The following is a 21,333-nucleotide window of genomic DNA, read 5'->3' on the forward strand; positions in this document are numbered from 1 at the left end:
AATGGGAATAATGATTTGTCAAGTGTGTCAGGAATTAGGAGTTTAGGAAGAACAAGAACAGGGCCATTGCCATTGTCCCACTGTTGCCTATAGAGTAATCAAGTACTGCAAAATAACAAGACCAGACTCTGTCAACATATTCTTCCCATTACCACCTTCAAACTGAAAAGCTATGGGGTAAAGTTCAGCTGGCCTGGTTCCTGGCATTTAACAGTCACTGTCCTACAGGTAGCAGTGTGCAACATGCACAGATAGTGCAGTGATTATGCCAGTACTATGCTTTTAGTTTAAGCTTAAAATAAACATAGGTATGACTACTATCCTTGGGCATTTATAAATTAATGCATTCATTTTTCAGCTAATTAGCAGTTCTTTATTTATTTGGATTTACTTCGCCCCTTTTTCAGTGGTAACTGAAAGTGAGCTATATTCAGGTACACTAGATATTTCCTTGTCCACGTAGAGCTCACAATCTAACTTTGTACCTGAAGAAATAGAGGGTCAAGTGCTTGTCCAAGAACACAAGGAGCCACAGTAGAATTTGAACCTGACTTAGCACTTCCTAGTGCGTGCTGCACGGCAATGCCAACACAGCGCATTCAAAGTGAATTAGCACAGCAGCCGGGTAATGTATAATTGCTTTTGAATACTGCATGTATAAATCTAATCAGCAGGCACCAACCATAAGGTGACAGAGTATGTTTCATGGCTCAGGTCACTAACTCTATGGCATGTCATCTGCTACTCAGCTGACATTTTAAAAATGAAAACTTTCTCTTGCAACGTCACACAACAGCCAGGACTGCTGGCAGAGTAAAGAATATGTCCATTTGTAAAAAACTGAGTGTATAAATACAAGAGTGCTGAATCATCCCTATCTAATCCTGCTTATAAACAAAACAAAGCCTCCCGCATTCACAATGTTTGGGTTGGAACCAACTGAGTCCTTGCAAATCTAATTACAGTGCCAGATTGTGTACTCTTAAAGCCAAGAAGACAGTTTGATCGTTTTTGATTAATCTATACCCATTTATTGGACACGCAGGAAATTGGCAGCTAGTAAAAAGGAGCATTTTTTTAAAATAAAGTTTTACCTTTAAACATCTCATTACAAAGATCAAGAAATGAACTCAAATCAACAAACTAAAACTAACAAGAAACTAGCATTATCAACAGACGTCAAAAGTCCATATCCCCCCTAATTCTATATATAGTGCTCAAAATTGCATGCACAATATTTGGGCACACGCCCAAATCTGCACAAGCAATTTAACAAGCCAATTAGAGCCGATAATTGGACACTAAATCAATTATTGGTGTTAGGTTGTAATAATTGGAATCTACACATGCATCTTTATTGTCGCTATTCTATACAGATGTGTGCATACATTTTTCTGAGTGGACCTGGGAAGGGGCGTGGCCATGGGAGGGGAAAGGGTGGGTCAGGGGCGTTTCTAAAATTTACGTGCAATATTATACAATCCGGGATATTAGGCAGAGGGATTTACACTAGGGTTCAGTTGGTGTAAATCGTGACACCCAAAACTGGGCACAGATCTTAGCGTTAACACTATTATCTACAGGGCGCCTAACATGGAGTGCCATTTATAGGATAGCACTTAGCAAGCATTTTTTTAGGGAGCAACATTTACAAAATTGAGTCTATTATGGAGAGAAAGGTGGAAAATAAAATAAGAAAAAATATGCACTAATAGGGAGACCCCCCCCCACCCCCACCCCAATGATAGAGCCATTAACTTGAAATGATACCCCATTCCATACCTCCACACAGTCATCACCCCTTCTTCTGACCTAACTTTTCCAATTGTAATGGGTCAAAAAATAGAAATATCTTGTCCTGAAAGGCCATTAAACACCTACAGGAGTACCATAAAATAAAGGTAACCTCTACCTCAAGTGTCTGTGCACTGTTAAAACCAAGAAGACAGTTTGTTCTTTTTGGTCTAATCTATACCCATTTATTGAACACACAGAAAACTGGCAGCTGGTAAAAAGGAGCAATTTTTAAAGATTAAGTTACAAGTTGTCCTAATACATCTATGACATGGTACTATGTGAGTGCAGAGAAGGCTATCATTTATCATAAACATCCAAGTGCAACAAGTCCAGAATGAAATGGAAAAGGACTGATCACTTTTCTAGTCTGTCTAGCAATTGATTTTTAAGGGAAAATAATTGGCGATGATAGAGTATATCTACTGACAACTTTACATAAAAAAGCTTAATGTTTAATTGCAGTTTCTTACCAGTAGAGCTCAGGACTTGTCAGGTTTCTGTTGCGTTTCACAAATTAGTTAAATCATAGCTTATGTTGGAGGTTGTTATCATAGGCAAGTTCATTTATTTTATTTGATGTATTTAATTTGATGTCTCTTATCTTGATGTTGTGGTTATTCTGTTATTGTGGCCATATGTAGATATTTTGAAACTACTGCTCCTTTTATTGATTTGATGGGTTAGAAATCTAATCAAATAAATAAAAGAAATCCTGAAACATCTTTTTCTGTTTGCTCCTCTGGAACAACTGCAGTTAGCTTATCTGGGTTTAAAAAAAGGTCTGGACAAGTTTCTGGAGGAAAAGTCCATAGTCTATTACTGAGATGGACACTGGAGGAAGCTACTGCTTGCCCTGGGATTGGTAGCATGGATTGGTGCTACTAATCGGGTTTCTGCCAGGTACTTGTGACCTGGATTGGCCACTGTTGGAAACAGGATACAGGACTAGATGGACCATTGGTCTGACCCAGTATGGCCAGTCTTATGTTCTTATGTCTGTGTCTTCAGAGGCAAGAAATTGCCTACAACACTGGGAAATGCTTGCTGGTGTTAACCACAGAACAATACATCCTTAAATTTGAAATGAGCCATAAGAATCATTAATTGGTCTTTCTTTGAGGTAAAGGTCATCAACAAAACGGCTTGTGAGGACAGGGACTATTTTTGTAACTATTCTTTATATGTTCTAGATGAATATCTACAGTAGACATATGTGATAGAGATGGTTTTAAGAGGTATAAAATTAACATTGTATCAGAAAGCAAATACACTGCAAAAACAATTAGGTTAATATTCAAATGCCACAGTCTGCATGCCAGACACAGTACTTAAATATATTTAAAATATTCACAGGGCTTTTATTTTTTAGGGGGTTTTTGGGGGTACTGAGTACCGGCACCTTTTCCATTGGCTGCTAAAATTGACCCATGGTCCCCAAGTTTTAATGAAAGAGCTCAGGCTCTGCACACCAATTCTGCCTTGGGCCTGGCTATTGTGGGGTGGATCTCTCAGTGATCACCCCATCCCTGAAGGGTGGCCTGGCATTTGAGTACCGGCACCTTTTTCGCTAGAGAAAATGCACTATATATTCAGCACTGCTGTCTGGACAGTGAGTGGCATTGAATACGTACAGGTATGCAGTTTAAGTTTGTACACCCTTTTTGCTAGTCTTTATCCACATATCTCTACCCAGGCACTATCCAAATAGTGCTGAAGTAGTCTGTAAAAACTTTCAGCAATGTTCTGCAGACAGTACCACCGAAAATTTCCAGATAGTGCTTTTATCCATATAGCCACTGACGATCTACGGATAACTGCTTTTCCTTATTGCTTTTCAATGAGAATGCCTACTGAGTTCAAACCATGTACTGTTGTCCTATCATGCACAACATTCTTAGAAGCCTATCACACACAAACTGTTCACTTACCCTTCTGGTAACTATTGGATCGACATCTTTAGGATCACGGTGGCTGAGAGTCATGAGATCAGCATGCAACGTTCTAATACGCTGCAGACGAAGACGGATATAGCGGGCAGAAGTAAACTCCAGGACTGTTGGGGAGGGATCATCAGCACTGGGCCTACCATTAATCAAGGAGGTGTGAATCTGAAAAAAAAAGGGCATAGCAGTAAAACTGTCCAGCAGATGTTATTCTTTGTCTTTGAAATGATCACTTGTTGATACAGAGAATTTATTTTGATGCTTAATCCTTGTAAGCAAAAATTCACTTAAGGATATATATTACAGTGGCTTCAAATACTACATACATCTACATATAGAGGTTGTTGTGTTGACTGCAGCATCCCTAATAGACTCACAGTAATAGACTACTGGATAAATAAACTGGAACTAAGTTTAGTGAAAATGTTTCCCAGGTACAACAAAATTCTATATTTGGTTTAGCCTGCTATTAAGATGGACCACTTGCATGGGAGTAGCAAAATGGACTCCACACCAAGATGTTTACTCTGAGCTCCAGAGACATTCCACTTTTTTTATTTGATGCAACTGCAGACTCGGATAATCCTGGTTCTTTTGTTTCCATGCATTTTGCCAATGCTACTTTGGAGTGGTGGAAAGGAGCATGCTTCCACTTTTCTGTGTGTTTGGCCATAATGCCACATTAGTCAATAGCACTCAATAGCAACAGGCTTATTGATCAGCCATTGAATTAGTGCTACCTGTGGCCACAAAAAGACTGGAGCTGTAGAGGTTATTGCCATTTACCAGGCCCACAAATCACTATGGGCGTCTTTTACTATGGCGCACTCACATTTTTAGCGAGCGCTAAAATTGTGGGTGCGCTAAATGTTAGAGATGCCTATGCATTCCTATGGGCATCTCTAACGTTTAGAACGCCCACAATTTTAGCGTGTGCTAAAAACGTGAGCGTGCCTTAGTAAAAGATGCCCTATGGTCTTTCCTGTGCAAGACTGATTTGGTGGAGCACAACATGGGTGAGTCTGGCTGGAGGCCTGCGTTAGTGGTCACCTCTATGAATACAGACACTGTAGATGAATTTAAACTCCATTTAATATGAAATACCAGATAAACCCTTTTTATTGAGATTTGTTTTTCAATTGTTTCAATCCCTGTTATTCTAGAGACTGTGGAGATTGTGACCCTGAAGCCTCTTCTGCTTTGTCTACAGATAAATCTTGAAAACAGTCTTGCAAGCTATCCAACATTTGTAGGCCAAATAAAATTTGATCTTTCAGAGAGAGAGAAAAAAAAAACCTGTAGAGTGGAACAAGCTTGCAAAATGGAATCAGAGACTAAAGAAAGAGGTTTCTATTCTACTCTATTCTGTACATAGCTTATATTCCGCTATATCTCTACTGGATTCATCGCAGATTACAATAAGAAGAACATCTGAAACAAACAGAACTACAAGATAACACTTCAGATTAGAATAGACTAAATTAATCTAAACCTACATCTGAAAATAAGAGTCTTCGACTCTTATATAAAAAATAAGAAAAGGTAGATCTAATCTGATGTGGGATTTCATTCCAAACTTTTACAGCTAGATACTGGAACAAATTACTCAAATAACTTTTAAACCTAATTTCCAGAAAATTTGGAAACAATAAGATATTAGAATGTTTAGAGCAAGCATCTTGCCCCAAAGACAACATAATTAAATATTTAGACAAATACATTGAAGTTTGACCCATTAGAGTTTTAAAAACCACTCAAGCTAATTTAAATCTGATGTGTGCATGGATCGGCAACCAGTGCGTTTACCTAGACCAAACACACAAGTTGGCTGCCGAAAAATCCATGAATAACTTAACCTTTTTGCTACTTATGTCCCTGCAGTTAAATGAATCCTTTTAGGGGCAATTCTACAATGGGCATCTCCTTTTAGGTGCCCCAATGCCACACGGTGAAAGCCTATTCTCTAATGGTATCTGGGGGCCCAGAATGAATACTATCAACCCAGCATCGATGCTTCTCACATTTACACACCCGCAGCCACACCAGCCATACATGGCATAACTGTGGTCACAGAAATGTGGCAAGGACACACATAAATTACAGTATTCTGTAGGCTGCATGCATAAATGGCAGCACCATCCACACCCTTCTCATGCTTCATCCATATGAATGCCTCTTAGGCGCACCCTGACAAAATAGAACTTAGTCACTCTCCTGCCATAACGTGCATAAAGATACACTTACATGTGAAAGTGTAGGCATTCTGTACATTTATATGCGAGAAAAGGAAGGAGGATGCAATCCCTACTAAAACAGCAGACAGGTAGATAAGTGAGGAAAAAGCTCGAATGAAAGGGAAATGGGACTTCATATACTGTCCTTCTGAGGTTTTTGCAACTACATTCAAAGTGGTTTACATATATTCAGGTACTTATTTTGTACCAGGGGCAATGGAGGGTTAAGTGACTTGCCCAGAGTCACAAAGAGCTGCAGTGGGAATCAAACTCAGTTCCCCAGGATCAAAGTCCACTGCACTAACCACTAGGCTACTCCTCCACTCTAATCCAATTAAAAAGGTCTTTAATAAATGTTGTGTTCATGTACTATAGTCCATGGCACAAGGGACTTGGCATGACTGTGTTTCGGCAAAATGGCTGTGTCAGAAGTCACAAATTCTAAACTGTGTCACTAAAGGAATATGATGAACTGTTTAAAGCAGTAAAACCAGACTGCTGCACACAATCTGGAAGAGATGTCAAAAATACACATCATCAGCTGGCTCTCTTTTTAACAAACCATGAGTGGAATATAAATGCAGGCACTCATTTATAGAATTACCCTTTCAGTGGCTGAATTTTGCCACTCAATGGATAACTTTAAACACTGCCCCTGCCCAAATCCCAACCCAATTTTAACTGAACTTTGGCCTTTTAGAGTGGAAGTTATCAAGCTGTGCTGGGGCTCTAAGCTGTATTATTGGCCCCTTAACACATTCTAAAGGGCACTAACTTGACATAATTTACCTTAGAAAGGGTTAGATTAAGGCATAAGCAAACTAGGAACATGCCAACCTAGTCGCATTCCCGAGTGTTATTGCACATGCGTGGAAAAAATGCACACGCTCCGAGGACATGCCCAGGCTGAAGCCAGCTATTTTCCTGAGCACCACCAACCCGGGAAATCTAATTTCCCGGCCAGGCAGCATCAAGAGAGGTCGCGCCTGATGCAACCTTCTCCTAGAGGGTCCCGAAACACCTCGGACACCCAGGGCAATTACCTGCTGGCCACCAACAAAACAAGCAGGCCACAAAATGGTCCCCCCTCCCAGATCCAGGTAACATTTTTTAACTTTTCTTTTTTTTCTTTACAATTATAATAATCCCACTGGTAATAATAATATATATATAGAGAGAGAGAAAGAGAGAGAGAGAGAGAAGCTGATACATTTTATAAAGGAAAATAGGTGGCTAATTTCCTTTATAGGATACTGGCATAACTGGGGATATACACACTTATGTGGTTAGGCATGAGCACTCATACATGCTGTACCAGTTACCAGACAAGACATCTTTCATGGAACATCTGAATTACTGCAGCAAAGTATCCTAGCCAAAATATTCCTGATTGGCATATTCTTTCTGTACCCGTAGGCCCCTGTGTAGGAGGTACATATAAAATCTGGCACACTCACCTTCCTGAAAGACCATATTTTTATCCTATTTTCCCTCTTTAATAGTATCACATTGTTCAAATAGGTTTGAAAATACTTCATAAATGTATATTGCTGACTGTAATCGCTCCCTGAGACACCAGGACCCATTGTTTCCAGTAAGACAGGGGAATGTACTTGTGAAATATATCCTCAGGAACAAGCAAAAATATACACCAGCAGTCTTTCACTCCTGCCACCCCACTCTCTGGCATCTCATGTCCCCCTGCTGCGCATGGACCTCTGAAATTTCCTTGTACACTCAGCAGCATTAAGCACACACTGCTCCACTCCTCTTTAATCAAAACCCTCCCTCTCTAGCATCCCGCCTCCTCTGATGAAACTTGCAGGAGTCAGATGCTACAGAGGGAAGGCTCCGGTTACAGTGGTGCAGAGCAGGATGTGCGTAATGCTGCCATGTGTACAAGGCAAGTTTGGAGGGGGTCATGCAGAGTGGGGAATGAAATGCCAAAGAACACGGGGTGGCAGGAGAGAAAAGGCTATTGGTGTGCGGTGGGGGGGGTAGGAAAGAGCAAGCTGCAGGAGCAGCAGGGAGGGAGGGAAGGGGTCAGCGGTAGGAGAGAAAAATATATGCAGGAGGGAGGAAAAGTCTAGAACAGTCACAGGGTGGTAAGAAAAGATAAGGCTGTCGGTGTGTGTATGGGGGGGGGGTAGGAGAGAGCGCAGGGCACCTGGGGAGGAGGGAGGAGGGTGGAGAGGGGAGGGGGAAGGAGGAAGGATGGGGAAGGAGAAATAGGAGGGGGAGGGAGAGGGGGGAAGCGGTAGAAGAGAAAAATATGCCAGTCAGGGGATGGGAAGAAAATTCAGACCAAAGTATCCTGTCTCCTCACTGGGTTGTATATGAAAATGAGATTGTGCCAATGGAAAGGACAGGAAAGGAAAGGAGAGAAGAGAAGAGAGATGGTGCCCATAGAAGGAAAGAGAAGAGAGATGGAGGAGACCGTGCCCATAGAGAGGAAGGGAAAGAGAGAAGAAAGGAGATGGTACACATGGAGGGGAGGGGAGGAAAGACCGAAGGAGAAAGGAGATGGTGCCCGTGGATGAAGGGAAAAGGAAGGGATAGAAATAAGACAGATATAATAAGGAGGAAGAAAAATGGCAGAAAATTTGAATGTGAAAGATGTATATAGGAAGTGAAGAAGGGAGGAGGAGAGAAATGAAATAGTGAGAAGAGAGGATAGACAGAGGAACAGAACCAGATACAGGGAATAAGATGATTAGAAAAATAAAATCACCGGACATCAAAGGTAAGAGAAATGATTTTATTTTCAGTTTAGTAACTGAAGTACAGTATGCCAGTTTTGAGAATTTACATCTGCAGTCTATATTTAGCACTATACAGGTAAAAATATGAGGGGGGACACTTTGTTCGATTAATTGTGTGTTTAAAACTTTTAATCATGATGAGGCGAGCGATTAAGCCTTTTACTCGCTGTACAGCCCTAGTTCTTTGCATGCTAAGGACAGAAAGCTAATCATGCCCCCACACCATAGAAGAGATCCTTCTCTCATCTTATGCAGCTGACAGCAATCTTAGAGATGGAATCCATTTGGTGATGGATAAGATCCTTCTTCCAAAGCTCAAATTATGTACACAGCAAGCCTGTTCAGATAGCTGGATGGCATTAGAGGTAAACCAGACATGTCCTCACACGGCACAGGATGCCAGACTCTCTTTTATGGGTCCTTTTACCAAGCTGTAGGAAAAAGGGCCCTGCGCTAGTGGCAGGGGCTGTTTTTCCCCCATGCTAGGGCTCTTTTTACTGCAGTGGGTAAAAAGAGCCGAGGCACACATGGCCATGCAGTAAGAGAACTCTTACCGAATGACCATGAGGCAGGGAGCCCTTACCGCCCACCACTGAGATGGCAATAAGGGATCCTGCGCTAACCCGGTGGTAATTGGGCAGCGCTTGGCAATGCCCGATTACTGCTGAGTTACCGGCACGCAAGCCATTTCCAGGGGTTTTCTCCCCCCCCCCCCCCCCCAAGAAACGGCACACGCACGGGGCAGGACTACCACTGATGGCCGCGTTGGGCCAGCTGTAGTCCCAGAAAACAGCCCGCGTTGGGCTTACTGCCGCTCTGTAAAAGGACCCCTTAGTCTGTTAGATGCCAAAAAATAATCAGCTACTAAAGTCTTCCCTGTACTACACTGTGTACAGAGAGATACAGTTCATAGATGTTACTATTTTATTTATTTAAAATCATATATTCTGCACAATCAAATTGTTCTAGGCAGATAATTTAATTTATACATTCATATCTCCCGCCATTCAAAGTGAATGGGCTGTGTTGACATTGCTGTGCAGCTTTGTAAAAAAAGGGGGGGGGGATAATAAACAGTCTTGGTTCTATGCTGATGAACCCCTTGGTGACGTGTGTGGACCTATCAGATATTGTATATTCCTGTACCGCAAATGATCTACAACCTCGGATCATGAAGGGCCTGTAGATGTCCAGAGGGTACTCTTTATCAGAGCTAGTGCAGGATGGTTCGCTAACAAGGTGGCTAACAAGAATTGCCTCTTTTCTGTATCTTCTGGTCTCAGTCCTCCAAAATTCTCACAGGGAGAACCGGAGAACCTGTGCAAGTGTTCAGCATGGCCTTGGATGATGTCAGCTAGAAACAGTGCTGCACAAAGTCTTATATCATCCATGACAGTATTGCTCAGAAAAGATGGTTCATGGCCTAGTCAGTCTTCATGCCTACAAAAGGCAAGATACAGGGAATACCCCTAGAGTAAGGCCATGTGTTCAATAAATAGAAAAAAAAAAAACCTTTTTGACAGCTGCACAAAAAATGGGTTTAGTATTCGAGAAAGTCCAGTGTAAGGACGTGCTAAGCCCATTTCTTTCTGCAGCTCAGTAAAAAGGTTCCTTAATTGATTAAACTCCTGACAATGAGGGAACAATCAAACTTTTGAGGTTGAATGGAGGGTTGTTGTGCAGGAGATAATGTTCCTGGCCATTTAAATCACCTGTCTGGGGCTAATTGGGCATTTTCAGCAGCACTTAACTGGATAGTGCTGTTGAACATGCCCAGTTAGTGCCCATGCTGAAACCAGCTTTTAAAGATGTTCCAGGGGCGGAGCAGTCCTATCTTTATGCTGTTCTTCTTAGCCAGTTGAGTGTCAAATATTGCACTTAACCAGCAATGTTTTTGCCAGCTCCATAAATTTATTTATTTACTAGGAAAAAAGGCCCATTTCTGACACATATAAAATGGGTGCTAGCAAGGTTTTCCTCGGAGTGTGTGTGTTTTACAGAGTGTGTGTGAGAGTGAGTGTGTGATAGAGAGAGTGACTGTGTGAGTGTGTGTGACAGAGAGATGAGACTGGGTGCGAGAGTGTGTGTGTGAGAATGAGAGTGTGTGTGCCAGGGCCCCCCCTCCTTCCCTCCCAGTTCCAGGGTGGCCCTGCCCCCTCCCTCCCAGTTCCAGGGTCAGCCCTCGCCCCCTCCCTCCCAGTTCCTGGGTCCGCCCGTCCCCCTCCCAGTTCCAGGATCGTTGCCCCCCCCTCCCAGTTCCAGGATCGTTGCCCCCCCCTCCCAGTTCCAGTGTCATTGCCCCCCCTCTCCCCCCCTCCAGCCACCCTGCGATGTTTAACTGCAAAATTAGGGAGCTGTGTAGTGTAATAAAACGTACCTGCAACGTTGTGAAGCTGACTCCATGGCTTCACTGAAGTGAAGGGTTCGTAAGGTTCGTCAGATTCGTCAGTCTGTCAACATCTCTCTCGGCCCCGCCCTCAACATTTCACGTTTTGATGCACGGGCGGGGCCGAGAGAGATGGTGACAGACTGACAAATCTGATAAACCTTACTAACCCTTCACTTCAGTGAAGCCACAGAGTCAGCTTTAGAACGTTGGAGGTGCTTTATATTATAGTAGAGATTTGGATTTTGCTCACACCTTTTTCAGTAATAGCTCAAGGTGAGTTACATTCAGGTACTCTGGATATTTCTCTGTCCCGGAGGGCTCACAATCTAAGTTTGTACCTGAGGCAATGGAGGGTTAAGTGACTTGCCCATACCTGGAAATTCAATGCCAGAGTCCAGACATGGCCTAGCATTGAATTTCCTGGTTTAACGCTGGTGGTGGTCGGCAAAATGCTGATCGCTGCTGGCTGAATATCGAGCCCATCATGATTAGTTTGTTTACATGCATAAGTGCTAATTTTCTCTGCATTTACACACTCAACAAGTTTGTAACCTTGGGTGTTTAGCTATAGAATTGTTCTTCATGTGCTTAAATCCCAGCAAATATACAACTGCATATTTGCACCTGCTCTGGAGCAGGCATAAATATACTTGTGTGCCTGCTGTCATTAGATTCACTTGTAAGCAGAAGGGAAAGTGTATGCCACTATCTGCATAGACACCACTGAATCCACTTGTCTGGCGAGCTGTAAAATTGTCTACGTGTGTTCAGCAGTGCATGTGGTAGAAATGTGTTTTCCATCCCCCTCTCCCAAACAAGCAGCAGGTTGGAAAAATTATTAAAACAAAATTCTCCAAGGAAAGCCATACTTGTCGGCATCCAATTACCCAAAATAGATCTAAGAAAACCATTCAACAAAGTAAGAAAAGGAATTCTGGATTTGATTATAAACTTATACCCCAAAGTCTTCTAAATCAGAGGAATATTTCTCAGCCTACTCTGGTAATAGTTCCACTAGTAAGCTTAACTTTGCTGCAGGGACCTGGTGGTGAGGGGAAAGAAAGCACCATTTGCAAGAGAGTCACCAAGGACCAACAGGCCAACTGATATCGTACTCCTTTTTTAGAAGCAAATTAAACCACCTCAATGTCTGCACCCTTCAAAGTATCTCCACAAGTGCTTGACTTCCAAATTGCCTCTATCCCAAACTAGCTTCTGCAATTACACTACTACACCCAAACTGCCCCTCCCATCTACAAATATATTCAACTGCCCCGCTCTCCTAAAATAACACTTTCAACTGCCCCAATCCCTAAACTACCACCACTCATAAATACCCACCTAAAAATGTCCACTTTCAAACTCTCATACTACCAAATGTATTCCATTTCTAGCCTACTCCATGCAACTGCCCAACCCCAAAACCTAATCCTGCAACTGACCACCACTCCCAAACTCCCTCAACCCCCAACAACCCGCACCCTCCTGAAATATCTCCAAAACTTCCCTCAAAAGAGCCCCAAAAACCCAGACTACCCCTGACTGCCTCATCAACCCAATGGATCCCATCATCCTAAAATACCCCTTGCTAACAACCCCTTAAACTACCCGCACCTCCCCAAACTGCTTCCACCACCAAACTGTACCTCTATAATTACTCCTCCACCACCACCCTAGTCTGCCCCTTCCCTCCTAAGTATGTTTATGTTATTTTTATTATGGACTTACTATACCACCCTTAGTCAACTGCAACTGCTCCACCACACAAAACTATCCTTCTGCATCTGTACCACTACCTAAAAACTGAACTCACCACCCCAAACTGTACCACCACCCTAAACTACCCCACACTACAAAAACTACACCCTAGCAACTGCTCCACCTCTTGAAACTGCCTATACCTTCCAACCTAACCTCATAACCACCCACCACCTCTCAAATCTGTCTCTAACCCCCAGATCTATCTTCCCGCAACTGTCCCATCATCCCTGAAACTCTCCCATCACAACACTACCACCCCAACTGCCCCACAGATATTCCAACTGTTCAAAGTTCCCTATACCACCAAGTCTACCTCCACAACTGTCTCACCACTTACAACTGCCTCATCCTCCTAAAATACCCCCTCAATTGACACCAACCCTTCTGTTTTATGGCCACTCTGTAGCTCCTGGCTGCACTCCCTTGTAGGTTCTATTTTAGGTTCTTACCTCTCCTCTGTAGGATGCGCTTCTGTTCTAGTACCTCACCAGGTGTGCACGGGCCCTGCTCACATCTTGCTGATCCCTCCACTGATCTGTGATCTGAAAAAAGGATGAGTTTCTCCTCCTGGCCCACCATTACCTAGGCCCAGAGTAGGATGGCCTCCTCATTTAGAATTGGTAAAATGGCCCCTTGTGCCAGAAAGTCTATTTCTCCATGCAAGCATAGCTTTGTTCACATTGCTCAGAAATGTGAACACACTATTTTGACATGCAGACACTTGCTTCAGGAGATATTCCAGTTTTATAAACTGTGTGATTTTTGCCATACAGTTTATAAAATACCTGCACACTTCACAGCCCCATTTCCTGGTGCACCTCTCTGACGACCCGACCAATATAAAATTATCCTTTTAAAGAATAAGTAAGAAAAATGTGAATTACTTGCACTGCAACTGTTTCATGCTAAATTCTGAAAACACTAATTAACATGTTCATATCTGTAGTTAAAATGTCATACCAAAGATGATTGGAAAAATATATCTTAAAAGTCATGATCATGTCTAATGGTAACCCAACTGTATTTAATTTTCAAGTTCCTATGCATTTATTAAATTTAACACATATAAAAGATCATCTCACTGAAAACTCTAATTGATGGGCAACACAGAGATAAATAGAGTGGGAAGAGTGAGTCCTCTTCTGATTTGAATATGATTTGCTGCCTGTATTCTTGTCTACAACACAAAGTTTTTTTGAAACAAATGGATATTTCTAGCAGTGGCATAGTCACAGGTGAATCTGGGTGGACACAGGCCCACCCAAGGAGGTTTGATGAACAGGAGACGGAAGGAGCATGCGTGGGCCCATTATCTGGCCTGAAGCTTGCCCTATCAATTACATAGTAACATAGTAGATGATGGCAGAAAAAGACCAGCACGGTCCATCTAGTCTGCCCACGATAAACTCATATGTGTATATCTTACCTTGATTTGTACCTGTCTTTTTCAGGGCACAGACCGTATAAGTCTGTCCAGCAGTATTTCCCGCCTCCCAACCACCAGTCCCGCCTCCCAACACTGGCTCCGGCACAGACCCCGTATAAGTCTGCCCTCCCCCATCCTAGCCTCTCAACCACCAACCCCTCTTCCCCCCGCCACCCAATTTCAGCTAAGCTTCTGTGGATCCATTCCTTCTGCACAGGATTCCTTTATGCCTATCCCACGCATGTTTGAATTCCGTTACCGTTTTCATCTCCACCACCTCCCGCGGGAGGGCATTCCAAGCGTTCACCACCCTCTCCGTGAAGAAATACTTCCTGACATCTTTCCTGAGTCTGCCCCCCTTCAATCTCATTTCATGTCCTCTCGTTCTACCGCCTTCCCATCTCCGGAAAAGATTCGTTTGCGGATTAATACCTTTCAAATATTTGAACGTCTGTATCATATCACCCCTGTTCCTCCTTTCCTCCAGAGTATACATGTTTAGGTCAGCAAGTCTCTCTTCATACGTCTTGGAACGCAACTTCCATACCATCCTCGTAGCTTTTCTTTGCACCGCTTCCATTTTTTTAACATCCTTCGCAAGGTACGACCTCCAAAACTGAACACAATACTCCAGGTGGGGCCTCACCAACGTCTTATAAAGGGGCATTAAAACCTCCTTTCTTCTGCTGGTCACACCTCTCTCTATACAGCCTAGCAACCTTCTCGCTACGGCCACCGCCTTGTCGCACTGTTTCATCGCCTTCAGGTCCTCAGATACTATCACCCCAAGATCCCTCTCCCCGTCCGTGTCTATCAGGGTCTCCCCACCTAACACATACGCCTCCCTTGGATTTCTACTCCCTAAGTGCATCACTTTGCATTTCTTCGCATTGAATTTTAATTGCCAAACATTAGACCATTCTTCCAGCTTCTTCAGATCTTTTTTCATGTTTTCCAATTAAACAATTAAATTGTTTTGGGTGTACCAAGATAGCAGCTGAATGGAAACCTCCTTGGATGGACCTGCTTCAGCTTTGCAATGTCGTGCCATCTCATCAAACCTCCTTAGGCCCACCCAACAGTACTATACTGGTGCTGGTACTGTGTGTGAACAGTTTTCGCACATGTGTAGAGTGCTGGCAGCAACAGCTCAGTAAACAGGGGTGCACAAGAGTTTCTGCATACCTTCAGGGAGATCTTCAGCTAGCAGGGCTTGGGGATCCCTGCCCAGCTCAGACACTTACAGTACTTTTTTTTAAGTTGATGACAGGACAGTTAGTGCCCACCTATTTCCCCCTTAGGCCCACCCAAAATATAAACTCTGGCTACGCTACTGGTTTCTAGTGCTTAAATCCAGCAGGTTTCTTGTCATAGATAGCAATTTGGCAACACTTACTATGCCTGTATTCAAAATTCCAAGGTTTCTTTTAAGTCAGGTTGCAGCTGACTGACACTGTAGCCTGGAGTTGCTGTGGCTGCGGCATATCAAAGGCCTAAGCAGTGGTTTCCAAATCTAACTCTGCCGTTATTGGTATAAAAGAACTACAAACAACTAATATCTAGGACTTTGTAAAAGCAGTAAGGCTTTTAGTAAATGTTACTAACAATATTCATCATTGCACAACTATGAATGAGCAATAACAACCACAGACAATGAAATGCATCTTTACATTCAAAACTAATCTTAAGAACAGGCAATAACTTGATGCATTCTACTTTTAGAAAGGTTAAGCCACAATTCAGATGCTGCTACCCTGTGCAGTCTTGGAGCATTACAAGATCTGAGGGCTCCTGGATATAGTTAGATTATGCTAAGTAGGACTGTCATATTTTTAAAATTCTACTTACAATCTACACTGCATATGGTTAGAAACTAGATGAACAATCATCATTATCAAAGATTTCAAGTTGAGGGTCCATTCATAATTTGATGATTTTTCCCCAGAAGTGTGCATGCTTTTTTTTGGTTGTTTTAAATCAAAGCCACAGGTCATATTTATAAGATCCTTGAAAACAGGGCTGGCTTTAAGGATGTATGTGACCTGTGTGGTTGAACAGGGTATCACTGCTTCAGGGGCAACTAACTGCTACGGCATCGCTGACTGCTGCATTCTGAGAGAGGGCATTCCCCCCTCACCCCGGCCACAGAGGCTATCCCTGCATTTTTAAAGGGGTGCTGCTGACCAGATAAAGAGGTATGACTGACTCAATTAGGGGGGACCTCCATCGTCACCCTGGAGAGTTCCATTCTTGGATCCGACATAGAGCCCTAGCTGTGTTAATGCCAGCTCTTTTACTAGTGCAGGGCCAGCCCTATGCATAGGGGAGAACGTTTCCTACATGCAGCCCTGCTCTGGCCAGAAGCTCCACTACCTCTGCCAACCCCTCCCCTCCCCCCCTCATTGCAGACAGCTTAACTGAATGCTCTATTCAAGGTTTTTTTTTTAACATTACTGTAATTTCTTCTACTGGCACAGAGATGCTAATTGGCAACTTGTTTCTGTTGCTAAACAATGGACTGCATGCATACATAACTCATCCAACAAAGGGCAGATATAAGGGAACAGTGGAGTAAAATGGCACCACCAGAGGAGCAGAAGAGCTTTAGAAGAAGCTGTTAAGTCATGTGGTCCAAGACAGCAAGAAGTAGGCGGAAGTAGGTGCGACACATGGTCCAGGGTAGTAGCAGCATCTTGGGAATAGCTGAGTCCCTGATCTAGGGATCTCAGGAGCAGCTGAGTTGCAGTATGGGGAAGCAGGAGAGTCTCAGAGACAGATGACTTGTATGGTCTGGGCAACAGAAAGACTTCAGAAGCAATTGAGTCATATGGTTTACGGGGAGCAGTGGGGGCCTTGGGAGCAGGTAAGCTGTGGAGTATAGAGTAAGTGACCCTGGAGATGGAAGAGGGAGAGAAAACATTTCTTTTGGGAACTTGAGAGGAAGAGACAAGAGCGCTTTGCATGGGAGGAAGAGAGAAAGAATGTTGGCAGTGAGGGGAGGGGGAGGGATAATGAGAGGGAAGGGAAATGTGCAAGAGAAAGAAAGCACCTGTGTCAGCCTGGGACAGAGGGGTGAATGCTAAGGCCAACATGAATATTTTGTGTGTCTGCTAGAGCATAACAAAGACAGAAGTACAAAGCATATAGCAAGAAATGACCAACAGAAAATCAACATGTAAGTTACTACTACTAATCGTTTCTATAGCACTACTAGACTTACAGAGTGTGCTATACACATTATATGCAGGTACTTTCTCTGTCCCTAGAGGGCTCACAATCTAAGTTTTTGCACCTGGGGCAATGGAGGGTTAAGTGACTTGCCCAAGGTCACAAGGAGCTGCAGTGAGAACTGAACCCAGGTTGCCAAGATCAAAGCCCGCTGCACTAACAAAGAGGCCACTAGTTACTGGAAGTTTTGTTTGTTTGTTTGTTTGTTTTAATTTGAAAATGGAATTTGTAAGTATCACAAGTGTAGCTATAAAACTGATCATAACTGACTGCATCTGAATGGAGGTGCAACCTGTGGAAGATGTGGGGTTACGACTAGGTTAATTAGGTGTAGGCTGAAGACTGACACAGAAAATAGGTACATTCCCCCAGATTCTATATATGACACGCTGAGTAGAACGCGTAAATCTGTGCATGTGGCCGATTTACGTGCACTACTAAATTGCTTAACGAGCCACTTAGTCATAATAATTGGCCAAATATAACCAATTATCAACAATAACTGGAGTTAAATGGAATTTACACACGTTTCTTTCTAGGTGTATTCTATAAAGAGGTGCACGTAAGTTCCCATGCACACAGTGATAGCGAAGGGTAAAGCAAATATGTAACATATAGAAGGGTAAGAAAGTAGGAAGAGTTAGAAAGTAAGGTGACTGATTTAAAGAAAGTTACACATGAGGTCAGAGAAATGGTTAAATGTTATCTCAGCAAGGGTAGGAGTGGATAAACATGTCCTGCTGCAGTATATGCAGCCCGAGTACTCCTTGTGTGTGAGTGAGACTAACGAGTTAGTTCCCCTTTCTCGGACTTCTACCTGTACAGTATTTCTGTTCACATTGCCTTTTGTACAACTGCTGTGCTATGTAAACTGCTCTATATTTGTGCTCAAATTGCCTGCTGTATAATTTTTTTTTCATTTTTTTTTGTTCTTGCTGATTAGTATTATTAAAGATACCCTATGTCTGTTCTTCATGCATAAAGTATGTTTTCCATGCATTGTGAGGGGTTCCCATTATTTTCTATTGTTCCCAACTTTTCACTTATCCAACAACAGGCTGGTCCCAGTTATATCTGATAATTGAAACTCTACTGTATTTAAAAAAAAAATGAGAGCAATGATCATTTATAATGGCTATCTAAAAATTACACTCAGTAGTCCCTAGAATCTTTTCTACAGAACTTTCTTTATAAAACAGGCATGGTAGAGTTCAGTTTATTTTTCACAGACTGCTGAAATTAGGACAATGTCGAAAGAAAATTCAAAGAGTTCATAAAAAGTACACGAGTGACTTATGGTAGATTCCATAGACTGAATTTTCAACCAGTGTCTGTTAAGTGGCCAAATGTTGCTCCCAAATTGATAATTTTTAGTGCTGCCTTCATCCCAACCCTAGCCCATCTGTAGAGTGATTTAAGAGGCCCACTACTATCCACATATATTTTTTTTAATATACAGATAATCACATTCTGGTCGATATTCAAAATGATTTAACCATCCAGAAATAGCCGTTGACTGGTTAAATCACTTGTTCGGGCCCATCCGCTAATTTTCAATGGTACTTAACTGGTTATCACCACTGAAAATTAGCAGTTAGCGCCTAAGTGAAAGCCGGCTATTTTGGGGGCATTCCGAGGGGATGGAATTGGCACTTGGCTGGTTATGTGCCGAAATTCAGCACTTAACCAGCCAGGGTAACCGCATAAATGGGATTACATAAAGCACAGTCTTATCTTTATGAAGCAACCCATGACTGGTTAAGTTCTGAATATTGAGTTAACCAGTCATGTGTTAGTTGGCAACAGATATTCAATACCGAAGCCTGGACATGGCCTGGCATTGCATATCTTGGGAAAATGCCAGTGGCAATCAGCCAAACCCTCACCGCCGCAGACAAAATATTGACTTCATTATGTTTTTTGACGGCTGTCAATTAATGCATAATTTGTTTTGCATACTGGCCGGCTCGTTTTCAAAACTACAATATCCCTGAATACCTCAAGCCACAGTATCGGCCTGCATATGCCACAATATCGGCCTGCACACGTCACAAAACTACAGTATCCACAAAATCCTCAAGCCACAGAAATATATTAATTTTCAATGCTGACAGCATGCTTCATACCTCTCCATTCTCCAGAGGGTTAAGTCGGGAGTAGTAGGAGGTGCAAATAACCTCATTGTCTCTTTTGTAAGTGGGAGGCCCAAGCCTTGGTGTTACATTGTAATGAATTAAACACTCTGTGTCACTAATTGCATAATACTGCCAGGGTGAGAACTCGATGCCATCAATAGAGCGCTCCAGTATCCAGTTTCCAGGTCGAGGGCTAATAGCACTTTTGATGATAATATATGCAACTTGGAAGACCTAAACAAGAAACAGATACACTGCAATTAGTACTTCTGAAAACTAAATTCTGGATCTACTTTAAATAATTACTCCGTTTGAAAAGGAAGGACGCTTTGAAGTAAATGTCTCTTTGATCCATTCAAGCATGTTTTAAAACTGATTCATATGGGTCTACGTTAATACAAAGGAAAATTCATATCATCTCCTCTTCACTTTCAGGACTAGACCTTCAATTGCTATACAGCAGCCATGGGCTCAATATTCAGCCAGCGGTGATCAGTAATTTTTAAGCCACTGACAGCCAAGAGCTGAATTAAGCCTGGATGTTCAATGCCAGGCCATGTTGGGGCTCCGCCAATGAATATCCAAGGTCAGTGCAGTCACCTGGAAGATACACAGGTATGGCCAATATTCAGTGCTGTAGCCACTTACTTAACCAGGCAAAGTTAGGACAGCAGCTTTTTGTGCTTGGTTCGGTATGTGGGCACCAATACTGATTAGAACTGGTACCTTCATATCTCCTGACTCCGCCTCATACCTCCTCAGGACCACCTTGGCTCTGGCCAGACACAACCATGGCAATCTCCTTCAATATTCAGCAGCACTGGCCCACTGAGTAAAATTTAACCCAGGTGAAGCGGAGCCTCTCCTGCCCTGTTAAATCATTTCAGCAAGTGTGTTTGTCAGTTTAACCCCATTACACAGTGAAACATTATTTTGTCAAAACAAATTCATGTCACTAAAGCCATATCCCTATCTGCAAATAACTGAGAAAATCGTTGTCTTAACCGTTGCCTTAATGGCAGCCATAAAATGATATTTCTCTCAGTACACTGAACAGGCTAACAATTCAACCAAGCGCCTATTCAGCATTGTAATGGCTTACTACAACCCCCACAACAGAAGCAACCTGCCCATTCGAAACTGAACAGTGAAAGTATGCACCACAATCAGCAATGATGACTGTGTTGTACACTTTGCCAACAAATTAAAAGTCTCACCCAGTCTCCAGTTGGTTAATCAGAAGCATAAAAACTTGCCCTCTTCATACACAGACATATGGGAATATTAACCTGATAACAGAGTACCTGATAACAGAGTATAGTACTTGGAGGCCAGGGGAACTGATAATCTCTGGTGAGCTAAGTTCTTTTTGCCACCTGTTGATCTCTAGGCTAATCTTTTTTTGTTTACATCTGATTGTGTTCCATAATATTTATGGAATAACCATGTTTTCAGTAATTTGCAAAATCGCATATAGTCTGATATTTGTCTAATCTCCGTTGGTAAGGAGTTCCAAAGCTCCGCTCCCTTCCCAGTAGTGTTGTGAGGTCTTTTCAGATGGCATATTTGGCGACTGGGTGGAACCAGTCTACTATCCTATAGGGATCTAAGGGCTCTTCTAGTAGATATTACTCTCTCTTATCTACTGTATGGTATGT

At 42.6% G+C, this 21,333-nt stretch overlaps 1 protein-coding gene across 1 annotated transcript in view; it reads right to left on the minus strand.

The window, feature by feature from the left end:
- The window catches only part of LAMA1 (laminin subunit alpha 1), a 357,026-nt gene that overhangs the window by 250,448 nt on the left and 85,245 nt on the right, over window positions 1–21,333 (minus strand). Inside the window, 2 exon segments of the mRNA XM_030213227.1 lie at window positions 3,726–3,905; window positions 19,667–19,909. Of these exon segments, the coding sequence (XP_030069087.1) occupies window positions 3,726–3,905; window positions 19,667–19,909 (423 nt within the window).

The sequence above is a fragment of the Microcaecilia unicolor genome, chromosome 1, assembly GCF_901765095.1.
Source record: "Microcaecilia unicolor chromosome 1, aMicUni1.1, whole genome shotgun sequence".
In the NCBI taxonomy this organism is placed as follows: domain Eukaryota; kingdom Metazoa; phylum Chordata; class Amphibia; order Gymnophiona; family Siphonopidae; genus Microcaecilia; species Microcaecilia unicolor.